Source organism: Sinocyclocheilus grahami, unplaced genomic scaffold (genome assembly GCF_001515645.1).
Source record: "Sinocyclocheilus grahami isolate Dianchi unplaced genomic scaffold, SAMN03320097.WGS_v1.1 scaffold336.1, whole genome shotgun sequence".
Classification (NCBI taxonomy): Eukaryota; Metazoa; Chordata; class Actinopteri; order Cypriniformes; family Cyprinidae; genus Sinocyclocheilus; species Sinocyclocheilus grahami.
Window position 1 is genome coordinate 531,342 of NW_015505515.1, and position 13,397 is coordinate 544,738.

The window sequence follows — 13,397 nt, forward strand, 5'->3', positions numbered from 1 at the left end:
GATGGGCTATCCTCCTGGAGTACTGACTTTTTGCCTTCCTGATGCCACGGGAAAGGCTGGCCCTAGCTGTCTTCAAGCCCACTCATCTCCAGCTCTGAAGGCAGCGTTCCGCATCTTCAGGAGTCCGTAGACATCCCCTGTTAGCCACGGCTTCTGGTTGGCCCGGCCAGTGATGGTCTTTGAGACTGTTACATCATCAATACACGTGGTGATGTAGGCAGTGACAGTCTCTGAGTACTCCTGGAGGTCTGTGGTGTTATTGTATGTGGCAGCCTGCTTAAACATACTCGGTAGATAGAACTTAATACACTTAATAATCATAAACTCCACCCAGTGTTTGCAGACCACAACAGCATCGCGGCACCACGCATCATTGATGTAAACACAAAGCCCTCCGCCGCGGGTCTTACCTCCCTCGACGATAACTCTGTCTGCTCGATAGCATGTCAGCTGATCGAGATGTACAAAAACAACGCGCCGCCATCTTATCTTAATTTTTTGACCTATAGCGTTTTAGCCAGCAACGGCGAATGGCACGGTGGATTGTGTTCACCGACAATGTTTTCTGGAGGTATTCCTGACATTGATTTCACCATGTACGAGTGCACCAGTTGCTTCGAATTACACAAATCAGATATTTTGGCATGAGTAAAGATAACCAATCAATACAGGTTTTTCCATTGGCAGCAAGCTGGTAAATTATGTTGTACCAACACCTATAGCAGACCACAATAAATACAAACTGACGCCCTGGTATTAGAGACATGATTAGAACAGAATGCTGACAACTATGACTATGTGGACGTTATGTAATACTATAAGACTGGGGAAGATGGACATATCATAAAGAAGGGAAACTGTTTGGATTTTATTGTTCTTTACGTTATGCAGTTAATTTAAGTGATTTTTTTGTCTGTATCAGTTAAGCTGAAATAGAATTGTGCATTGGTTTGCATCATTCACATACTGTACTTTGTGTCTGGGCAGCTATTCATTTGTCCTGGCTCAGTGCATTTGTTTATTTATTTTTGTGAAATGTAGATACTTTCCAATAGCGTGTTTACTGGGCTGCCATTTTTAGCAGGTGACTCTGTGTTTGGGTCATGCTCAGATAAGGATTATCCTCTTGATTGACATTTGTCCCTGTTTTCACAGCTGGATCCTCCATCGCTGCAGGGTAAAGACTGGCAGAGGACAGTCATCAGCATGAATGGGGTCAGTGTGACTCATCCTGCACAATAATAACACAATTATTAATAATAGGAACAGTCATTTTAATAAATGGCCATTTACATTTAAACAGGCCAGCACACTTGATTAAGATCATCTGAATATGTCTGGGAAGTGAATAATAGATGTTGCTGTATCATTGCTGAACACTGAAATTATGATATCTTGTAACTATATGCAGTGCACATGTAGGTGCTTATCACTTGTCTCTTTTGCAGATTTTGTGAGATATTTAAATACAATTATATAGAAAAGGTTTTTGGTATAACAGATACATTTCAGTACTTCTCATTTGTCAAAATAATAACTAAAATGACCCTGTTCACATACATATTTAATGGCAAAGCTAAATTTTTAGCAACTTCAGTGAATTTTTACGTCAGTCTTCAGAGCCTCATGATCCTTCAGAAATCATACTGATATGCTGATTTGGTGCTCAAGAAACATTTCTTATCATATAGAAAACAGTTGCACAACTTATTGTTTTTTTTTTTTTACAAGAGACATTTTTTAGGATTCATCAACAGAAATCTCATTTAACAATGTAAAATAGATCAATTTAGTGCATCCTTGCTGAATAAAAGTATTAATTTCTTTAAAAACAATCCTACTGACCATTGTGTAGGTATTTTATGAACAGAGCTGTACTTTTTTCCGTTAACATCCTCCAATCAATATATAACAATCATTTGTCTGCCACCAAGTTTTAGCAATATGAAGCACAATGATGGATTATCATGGTCATGTGGCTTGATATTAAGGTGATGGCCACAGTTTACAGTGATTTAATTTGTGATTATTTGATAGGCGAGATTGAGCACAGAGTTGTTTTGTTCTCATCAGTGAGATGTTTTTATAAAAAAAAGTTGTGCACATTCATCACTCTTTCCAGATTGAGGTCAAACTGTCTATGCGGTTTACCAGCAGAGAGTTCAGTCTGAAGAGGATGCCGTCCAGGAAACAGTCCGGAGTGTTTGGAGTCAAAATTGGGGCTGTTACTAAGTGAGTCAACCAACCAATCAGTCAATCCAGTGTATGACTGATACAAATACACTGTACACAGTTTTAATTCAATTAAAAAGGGGTATTACATTATTTTCCCTATTAAAAGGTAAGAAGAAAATTAATAGCATTTCAGTAAATAAATGTCACATTATATGATTCCAGTCATATCAGTAGCCTAATAAAAGCTAAATATTATTTATTTTCACTCTGTAACCCCATATTTTTGGATACTTTCAAAACTGAAAACTTTTGTATTTAAATAGTGCTGCATCCACACCACTAGATGTCAGTATATGTCAAAAATGACTACTAAAATGGCTAGTGAGTGTGCCTATATTAAGGATTAATATAGTTATATTGTATTGTAACCATTTATGCAAGTTTTATGTCAGACAGTCGTGATTCAATGATGAAAGAAGTTCCGTTCCGTTCACCCATCTTTCACTCCAAGAGCAACACCAGTCAGCTGTCAGCCATGTTTCCCATAATTTAGAGGACACAGGGACCGTTCTCCGAGTGTTTTCCTAGACCCACATGACTCAAATGAGGGCTCATTAAAATAAGGAGGGGGAAACTTCCTTTTAATAAAGCTGAGGAAAGGTGGTCTCCGTCAGACGGGTTCTTAAAAGCAGAAAGGAAAACAGAAAGCAACCAAATTCTAGACTTCCTGAGAAACAGGAAGAAATGATAATTAAAGGCAAGGGTTTGCCAAGGGCTTCCCTCAGAGGACTGCAATAAAAACAGGACTGTGGATTTAGGAATTAGACTCTCAGATATTAAATTTTTTTTTGTAGTTTAACAACAATTCATTTTGTCCTCTAATAATACTTGTTTTTTTTTAACTTGACAGTTTTGGGAGGAGTATATGGTAGACAGATTTTTTTTATTTTCTCAGGTGGTCTCATTATGATGTTGATTTTGGGATATTGGAATGCAGATGTAGCTTTAAATATAGGCTATGAGAATGTTGAAATAATTTTTCCATTCATAGTGAACAAATAAACAAGCTCTCAGAATATGCTGGTTATTTTTTTACTTCCCAGAAATGTGCCAAGAAAATAATGCCTTAAAAATAAAACATTCATTTGATTTTTTCCATGAAATACAGTTTAACAAAAAAGCATCTTCCCATAATCTGTGATCATAGTATTTACAGCTTGAATATCAAAAAATGAGCACAAATCATTTGAAATATATTTTCCAGATGCTGGTTATTGATTCATGTGTGTTTGTTACTCTTAGACGGGAGCACTCCAAAGTGCCTCTTATTGTGAGACAGTGTGTAGAAGAGATTGAGCGCAGAGGGATGGAGGAACTGGGCATCTATCGTGTCTCTGGTGTGGCCACAGACATCCAAGCCCTAAAAGCTGCCTTTGATGCCAGTAAGTGCTTCAGTAATTCTTGTAGGGATGATCCAACAATTAAATTAAATAAAAATAAATTACATTTTAAAATATTAAAGTTGAATTAAATTAAATATTATAATATAATTAAATGTATTTTAATATATTATGTATTTAATATGATATGTGTTGTTGTTATGGCTAAAAATTAGTACTTTTTTGTGAATTAACAGACAATAAAGACGTTTCCGTTATGATGAGTGAGATGGACGTGAATGCCATTGCTGGAACGCTGAAGCTTTACTTCAGAGAGCTTCCTGAGCCCCTCTTCACTGACGAACTCTACGCAAATTTCACTGAAGGCATTGGTCGGTGTTCTTTTAAGTTCTAATGCATGATCATTTATTCAGAACACTTCATGTTAATCGTTGATTTTTGTTTATTTATTTTCTTCAGCATTATCAGACAGTGTGGCAAAGGAAAGCTGTATGCTCAATTTGTTGCTCTCGCTACCTGAACCCAACCTGCTGACCTTCCTGTTTCTACTGGACCATCTGAAGAGGTGCAGTCTGATCCCATCAAACAATTTCAGTAACATGATTCCTAAGTGTAAATAGATTTGAACTGGTGTTTGCGATAATATGATACCAATCTAGAACCAAAAGAAACACACTAGCTACAGCATAGCAGTGAACTACTTTTTTTTTTCTTCACAAAACTATATGCAAATTAGGGCTATTAATCAAATAGAGTAATCACAATTAACCCCATAATTTACAGCCTGTCTTTAATAAGCAAAAGGAGATTGAGATTGCAACTTTTTATGGGCAGGCAAGCACCATTCACATTTGCTTAAGACCTATATGTTTCTTTCTTATTTTCATCAGGGTTGCTGAGAATGAGAGCGTCAACAAGATGTCCTTCCACAATCTCGCCACAGTATTCGGCCCGACCCTCCTTCGCCCCTCTGAAAAGGACAGTAAAATTCCAGCCAATCCCACGCAGCCCATCTCTATGAGTGACAGCTGGTCTCTTGAGGTTATGTCTCAGGTAACACACATACACTATGAGCTCTGATTTGAACTGCCCTGAAGTCTGAAAGCATCAAAATGGGTCATGTACAAAACAATAGCTGTGTTGATGTATTTGTTCCTCTCCGTCTCTGTAGGTCCAGATATTACTGTACTTCCTGCAGCTGGAGGCGATCCCTACGCCAGATAGTAAACGGCAGAGTATGCTTTTCTCCACAGAGGTTTGAAAAGGAGCTCAGATGCATTATGGTGTGAAATGCACTGGGACTGATTCAGCATGCGACCAATGGAGGGCACCAACATCCTACTGAAATCTTACAAGCGGAGTGAATTCTCAGCATCAGTAGCATTCTGTTGATATTTCTGTAGTGAAGAATGACAAGCCAGTCTGATATCTTCTCATGGACTCACTGTTACAAGCACTTAAGAGTTCCATTCAACATGCAGGTGATGTTGCTTATTTTCACTCTCATCCATTGTAGGATTTCTGACTGAATGGTGGCTCACACTTTGAGTGCCAAGCTTCTCGTAGATCATTGGATGGTGAATGTTATTCTTGTGTTTTCTCTTGTTCCTTTCAGCGCTGTGGGTTTCTAAAGAATTACACATTCCAGTTTTCCATAAACGCTTTATTTGATCTGACATTTTGCTCACCTATGATTTATGTCTTCCCATGGCGAGGGCTACGGAACATCTGAATACGTAAATCATAAGGAGGAACACATTTATATGGCCCCTTTCTGATGGATAAAACACAACACAGAGAACTAAAATGTGAGGTTCTTTAACCAACGTGTGACTATGGTCAACATGTTTGCATATTAGTTCATAACTAAAAAGAATATACGACACAATTATAGTTTACCGTTCCCATGATTCCCAAGTATGTACATTCCTTTTGTTTTATGAAAACATTTCTCTGTTTTATCTCACATAAATCCAACTAATATTGGATTACTGAGCCTATATTAAAACAATACAGTGCGCATTGGTCATATCACATGATATTATAGGACTGTAACACATTATTTTTCAGTACTGTTTAAACTGGAAACCTCACATAACTTAGGAAATAAAACATAAAATAGTTTTAAATCTTTATATAATTTAAGGTATTATAGGAAATGATTAACCGTAACTGATGGACTCAGTATATTCAAATGGATATAGGAGTTCTCCATCAGAATAATATCACTGCTACATTAGTTTTCTGTATTTAAGAAATAGCAAAAATGAACTTAATTCAAACACTGTACATTTTTCTTGTTTAATCATTTGGGTTCATTATATTTTCACTTTGTAAAACTTTGCTGTTCACAAAACTTGCAAGCACTTTGCGATCCTGAACAGTGTCAATATCTTGCCCTGTTAAGTGTGTGTGTGTAAATTGTTCAGTTTATTATGGCTAATATGCATATATCTGTATTATGTTGTTCAGAACAAAGGAGAGGTTGTGTATTATTTGGATGTCATGTAACATGCAGGCATGTTGTTTTGTTAATGACTTATTTTTCTTTTAGAGATTTGCTTTAGTTATTGTGCCACGCTTGCGTATTTCCTTTAGACTAAGGAAAACAGACATTCCTGTAATTGTGTTGAAGATCATTGCCTTTCTCTGTTCTTATTCCATTGTATGTTCTGGAATCTGCACTTCCTTTATCAAGCTCCTGCTTGAATTACAGCTATATCCATTCCTCCTTTTTCTCTCTTTTATTTGATCCGTTGCACGCTGTACTGATGAAGATATTCCTGGCTGCTATTTTACAACCCAGCTTCCATGATGAGGAAATGTCCTGTATATGGATAAATTTGGCACAGTGTGGATTAAGGAGATGGATCACAATAAACTCCTTCATCCTCTTGTTTCCACAGAGCCGTTGACTGTTCTGTGTGTTTATCTGACCGATGGCCAAGTACATTAAACAGTCCTCAATAGAGATAGCATTACTCCCCAGAAGACGTTAGGACACAGTGGTTTGCGTTCAGCATTCTTTCCTCTCCTGGAGCACTACTGCTGAAACAATAGACTTCGTTTATTATTATTACTGGACAATATTGAAACTGCACAATGCTATTGTATGGGAGACCTGTAACATTAAATGTGGCCATGTGATTCTGTACAAAGTAAATGAATAATAAATTTAAAGTTGGTAAAAATGATAATTACAGATCCCATGTTTTTGTTGATATGTTTAATAAAAAATTATCTAACATTAACCTATGTTAATGAAACATAAGCAGTTCCAAACATGTCAAACTGTTATAAGAAAACAATGTTTTATGCATTATTTTATGGTGAATGTATAAGTTCATCTGAATGGTAGCTTAATTCAGGCTAAATTTGCAAACAATTTTGAGAAAAACATTTTATTTGTCAGTTTTGGGAATTATTTAAATTTTTCATTTAATGCTTAAAAATGGCTAAATAACACAAATCGGGATTTTAACCACATTGGTAACAAGAATTCAAAATTGCAGGCTTCGTGGAAAATAAATGGAAAATTAACATCTACTTTAATATTCTTGTTTTTCCTGCTGACAAAAAAAATTAAGATAATTTTATAGTTTTGATAATTTTGAAGAAAAAAAAGTTCTATGTTCACCAAGGTTCATTCTAAAACCGCATTATTCTAAAACGCTGATTTGTTGCTCAAGAAATATTTCTTATTATTATCAATGTTGAAAATAGTTGTGCTGCTTAATATTTTCGTGGAAACTGATATATTTTTTCATGATTATTTGATGAGCTGTTTGAAAGAACAGCATTTATTTGAAGTATAAATACGTTGTAACAAATGTATTTACTGTCACTTTTGGTCAGTTTAATTAATAATTCATTTCTTAATAAAGTTTTTAAGGTTCTATTGACCTTAAACGTTTGAGCGGCTGTGCACCTCCTTTCAGTGACTAGTTCCTTAAAAAAATGGAAGAGTTGAGAGTTTTAAGAGCTTTTTCCTACCTTTTTAGTGTAAAGTCCTAATTTTCATATCCATTCCACTTTCAGACATGTAGTAACCCAGTAAGGCTTTTTAATATACTAAATTATTCAAATCGACATTGTGTGCTTTAGACAGAACAACGAAGATAAAACACCCACATCCCTATAATAAACTTAGGCTAAGTGAACTGGTGCGTATGCTTTGTTTCAATAATGTCAAAGTGTATTATGGCTAATGCTGCTGTATCTTCAGTGCAGGAATGAGTCATACTTAACTTCAATGACTCATGCAATACATTCGAGTAAATGATTGGCAATTTAAAACATAGAGCAGAAGCAAGTCAGATTAGAAAAGACAGAGAGGGATCGGAACAGTTTACCGTATCTGTGCATAACTCAGACTACTGCTGTAGATTTATATATGTATTAGTATGGCAGGTAGTTTGGGTTGTTTTCAGGCAGCTAACAGAATGAATATTTCATGCTGCACAGCTGTACTATGGAAACACATGTGGTAGGCGGGCGCAGAGAGTGTGTGGTGATGTGATCTACTGTGTGTTTGTGTATAGTCTGTCAGTCGCGCTGTTTGCAGTGGCCAACCTCAGTGTAGCATGAAACGATGCAACACCACCTAGAACTCCGGAATACCCTTTGTTATCTACCTTTGAACACTACCCAGAAGATCGTCTACCCTGACGGACGCTTATACAGACCGAAAGGAGGGAGCCAAGGTAATAAATTAGACATTTATTTCTGCTCGCATCCTGTTGAAGTAGCACATCCTGTTAGCATTAGCGTTTAGCCTGTAAACTCACAACCATGCTGTGACAAACACTGGAATGATGAAACAGGATGTCGCAGAGTGCATTAATTGGTCATATTTGTGCTTTTAGCCGGATTTTATGTTTCTCGTGTTGTTATGAAACATTGTAGTAGGGATGGTGGTTACTGTAGTTCGCGAACTGGACAGTCAAACCCTGATAGGTCATGTCAGTCAATATGTCAGATTGATCTGGGAAATATATTACGGTTTTTAGCTAAAGGTTCACTGAAATGTTTGTACTATTAGTAGGTTCCTTCTGATTTAAAACATGCATGCAATATACTAAATAAACATACAGGTAGTTTCAAAACGAGACCATTTAAGAGTTTTCTCATTAGCTGTTTAAAGTCCCAATTATCATATTCATTTTCAGACATGTAGCAACCCAGAAAATGTCTTAGTGTTCTATGTTCTGACTTAATCGTTTTGTGTGCTTTGTACAGCACAACAAAGATGGCTTCAAATATTATATTCTGTTACTGGTAGTCATAACTGGGGTCACACTTGTGATCATTGGTGGTCAGAACAGACAGAAGACTAAGTACAACAGAGGGCTGTCCCTAGTTGCTTATAAGAGTATTTTCAGACATAATTACTTTTTTGTTTGTTTTATATTTGAGTATATGCAGACATTATCATTACCTACTTTGTTAACCCAAAAATTGCTTTGTATTTTAATTTTTTTCTCCATATTAACCGTTCATTTCCTGTAGCAAAGTTCACAAATGTCTTTTAAATACCATTTAGCCTTTTCTAATCAATTTACAAATATTTGTTCATATTGCAAGTGCCAAGTCACCGAGATTCATACCTTTCCAATGGGGAAAAAAGTTAAATTCAAACCATAATTTCGTCTTTCCAGAGGACGTGTTGAGGTAAGAAAACCTCACAGTGATTTTGATGCAGAGCAAGACATTTTCCTTTACTTTCGCCTCTTTCCGTTTGTGGAAAAATGTCGTCGTCTTAAACTATTTATCACAAATGCAGTTGTGTTCAGGGAATGGGACTTATGCAATAAGAGTTACAGCCTGTTTGGCCCGCTCTCGATCCTTGGCTTCAGCAGGACAGTCATCCCAAGTGAAAAAGTTCTTGGAGGCCATCCTCTTAAGATCTAATAAACCACCAAAAAGGCCTCCAAACAAAACACATTCCTAGAGCTGAAGCAGTGGGAGGGTTTCTGTTGCAATGTGCGTATGGCTTCACATATAGAAACACTGAGGCCATGCTGAGATGATTCAAAGTGTGTGTGGGAAAAGGATGCCCCTATCAGTACATTCTCATTGGGCATCATAACCCTTGCTGTGTTTGTCAAGTTCAAGGGTGCTTTTAGGTTTCTGAATAAGGCAAAAAAAATATCTGTGATTATGAATTTGAAATGATTGGTGTTTTGGATGCTAACACAACTAAAGGAAGGGCTCACTAATTTTATTGCATTTGAAGATTGCCAACAGATGTGTTATTTGTGGTTTTGATGGACAAGATGTTGTTCAGACATTTCACAGCATTTGAAGTTCTTGTGCAATTCGAGTAGTGTTTCAGATAAAAGATGAAGTGGAAAATAGGGATTACAAGAGCTGAACTGTGATTTAATTGTCTGCTTTTTTTTAACCTTCTCCACCATTCAAACGTTGGGACACATTAAATTGATCAAAAGTGACTCTAAGTACATTTATAATGTTACAAAATATTTATATTTCAAATAAATGCTGTTCTTTTAAATTTTGTTCATTAAAGAATCCTGAAAAAGCAATAATAGAGATAATTGATAATAATGAGAAATGTTTCTGGAGCACCAAATCAGCATATCAGAATGATTTCTGAAGACTGGAGTAATTGCTGCTGAAAATTCAGCTTTGCCGTCACAGGAATAAATTATATTTTAAATATATTCAAGTAGAAAGCATTTATTTTAAATAATAAATAATAATATTTCACAATATTTCTGTTATCAAATAAATGCAGCGTTCATGAGCATTAGAGACTTTTTCAAAAACATTTAAAAGAATCTTACCAACCCCATCATATTTAGTGGTGTGTAGTCCTAACCAGACATGATGTTACTACTTTCTAGGTACTTTTAGGTATTTTTTAGGTGACTCCTTTAGGTCATTTGTTCGTTAGGACTAAAAAGTGAAAAAGCCCTGAAATAAATAACATAACAAAATCACAGCCAATCAGAGTGGTGAAGAGCGTATTTGTCGTACTGTACTGTCACTTGTAGCAGGGTTTTGGACCAATCAGGTTTTAGAGTGGATGGAGTTAATCAGCACAATGCTACTTGGACTGAATAGAAGCAAAGTGATCTGCAAAATGTTGATGGATGGGAAAGCTGTTACCATTCGCCTTTTTATTACCTTGCATTCGATTAAGACGTAGAATGTAAAAGTTTTCAGAGACAAACAATAAATCTATTGGGCAATAAATCTGTCCAGTGTCCACACTAAAAGCAAAAAATGTTGCAGAATTACAGCCAATCAGAGCAGTGAAAACAAGTTTGTGCTGAAAAAATAAAACTAAGAACAAATAGCATGTAGTTCCAGACAGTTGTTTCCAGAACTTGAGAGATAGTTCTGGAAGTTCTTTTGCGGGAAGTCGTGGCCTAATGTTAGAGAGTCGGACTCATAACCCAAAGGTTGTGGGTTCGAGTCTCGTACCGGCAGGGATTGTAAGTGGGGGGAGTGAATGTACAGCACTCTCTCCCACCTTCAATACCACGACTGAGGTGCCCTTGAGCAAGGCACCGAACCCCCAACTGCTCACCGGGCGCCGCAGCATATATGGCTGTCCACGGTTCACGGTCTGTGTGTGTTCACTGCTGTGTGTGTGCACTTAGGATGGGTAAATGCAGAGCACTAATTCCGAGTATGGGTCACCATACTTGGCCACATGTCACATGTCACGTCACGTCATGTCACGATATTTCATACAGCATCTAGGGAACCTCTCGTCATCCATGTTTTATGTTTAATATTAATGAGGAGCAGGATTTTAGTTCTAAACGAATGTGACTGTGCTGTGTTCTGTTTTTGAAGTACTAGCATCACTGACTCACAAAATAAAAATATTGTTTATTATTTTGAGTAAGCACCACAGCATATTCCCCCTCACTTTTTCCACAAGGCTACCCAAACACAAACGGTCTGACCGCAGCAGGCAGGACTCCAAGACCCCCATCACGCTCCGATGAAGAGCACTAAACAAATCGTGCCATCCTAGTGCTCCCGTTACTAACTCCACTGAGACATGCATTTCCAAAGAGAAAGAACAAAGAGTCCAAACAAAGATAGACACAGGAGTCAATTCTCAGCACATTGACACCTTTTATTGGCCATTTTGGCTGTGAGTGCCTAGTTTCTGAAGGGCCGAAACAATTATTATTGTGAATTGGACCAAATGCCATTATCTGAGTTGGGTATCAAAAACTGGTTATTATTCAGAAGAGCGAGGAGCCTCAGTTCATGTCACGTGTGTCTTTTTAATAGGCAAGGTCCACAGTGTTACGATGACCTCACTGTAGTAATAAACCATGTGTGAGCGTTACACATGCAGCACACACCTCATAATGTGACCTCATCCTGCATGCTCCTGACAGCAAACGATGTCACAGTCAGGAGGTAAGGAGAGCGTAGGAAAAAAAACTCCAGCTGCACATATGCTTCCTTTTATTTCTTTCAGACCTTGGCCTACCAGGTGATAGATGCATTTCGCTATCAGTATGTGATACACTCTGCAGAGGAGTGTGAAACCGGGCATCTGTTTCTCTGTATGTGTGTGCAAATGTCTCTCCAATGATTCATATTTGAGGGCTTGGTGGGTAGTGTTAGTGTTGAGTCTCTGTCAGCACCTCTTAATGCTCACTCTATGGCGGGGTCAGATTGAGGTCTAGTTTGGGAGCCACACTGTATCTTTACTGATTTTTCTTTTTCGTAAGAGACTTCTTTCAGAAAAAAATGTTTACTGATCCCAAACTTTTGAACAGCAGTAGTTTTCATTTATTCTAGTCAGAATGGTCAACTATTTGACCAACCAGTTAGCAAGTTCATATCATTTCGTGATTGTTTTTAAGTCACCATGATGTCAAAATTAATATAACTTTTTTTTTTATTTGATTTATTAGTGCATTCCTATCCTACATTTTTTGTTTTACTCAGAAATACCTCACAATATGGAAAAATGTGATTTGCAACTTCCATTTCATGCTGACTTGCAATATGAGGCTTGCACGTAGTCTGAGACTTTGTACACTGTGCACACAGTACTAAATGTAGTAAAGTAGTTTAGTACAGTGCGTGAGTACTAAAGTGTCTTTCGTGTCTTGAATTGCTTGAATGCTTTAAAAATTGCTTGAATGTTTAAATTGGCAAGGTTTAAAAACATGTGGCCAATCAGACCAGTGACAAATCTGTGAGCTGTCCCAAACATCTTTCACGCTGGCCACGGGCCATCGGGCAGCCCTTATTGTCGAGCCCTGTGCTTTAGTTTTACATGTGATACTGCCATGGTCAGCAGATGGCAAGTATGTATTTCAGGAAGTTGACTGTTGGGATAAGAAGGATGAACTAATACAAATAAAATGCACCAACAAGCCAACACAATATTTTTCCTCAGCCACAATTAATCCAGTTATTGTTAAAAGAAGTGAGTCTTAAGTCAATGCCTGAAGATTGGGTGGGATTCTGCCAGTCTGTAGTAAAAATTGGGTGTGGAAACGGCAAAGTGCTTAGTCTTTTTGTCATTTTAAGGGCGTGACAAGTTACATGTGATATGGGTCTAAGGAGTTTGCCAGATGAGTAGATGATTGTCTGTTAATTGTCTTGTATGCCAAGACAAGTGTTTTGATTGACTTCATCTCGGCTTGCTGGATGTACATCTAGACTAAACCTCATATAAAAAGTTTTTTATGCACATAGTATGCAGTGTATTTCTATATATAATATTTTGCATCATTGTTATTAATTGTATGCATTTTATTTATATATATATATATATATATATATATATATATATATATATATATCTATATATAT

At 37.0% G+C, this 13,397-nt stretch overlaps 2 protein-coding genes across 2 annotated transcripts in view; both read left to right on the plus strand.

Moving 5' to 3' along the window:
* Positions 1-6,755, plus strand: part of LOC107602846 (breakpoint cluster region protein) — a 44,039-nt gene extending 37,284 nt beyond the window's left edge. The window contains exons 17-23 of the mRNA XM_016295446.1: positions 1,156-1,215; positions 2,123-2,232; positions 3,478-3,617; positions 3,812-3,946; positions 4,035-4,140; positions 4,466-4,628; positions 4,747-6,755. Coding sequence (XP_016150932.1) covers positions 1,156-1,215; positions 2,123-2,232; positions 3,478-3,617; positions 3,812-3,946; positions 4,035-4,140; positions 4,466-4,628; positions 4,747-4,836 — 804 coding nt within the window. The 3' untranslated portion in view covers positions 4,837-6,755. The remainder of the gene's footprint in view (positions 1-1,155; positions 1,216-2,122; positions 2,233-3,477; positions 3,618-3,811; positions 3,947-4,034; positions 4,141-4,465; positions 4,629-4,746) is intronic.
* A 950-nt stretch (positions 6,756-7,705) lies between these two features.
* The window catches only part of LOC107602822 (cytospin-A-like), a 39,961-nt gene continuing 34,269 nt past the window's right edge, over positions 7,706-13,397 (plus strand). The window contains exons 1-2 of the mRNA XM_016295416.1: positions 7,706-7,738; positions 8,117-8,278. The gene's annotated coding sequence lies outside the window, so the exon portion shown is untranslated. The remainder of the gene's footprint in view (positions 7,739-8,116; positions 8,279-13,397) is intronic.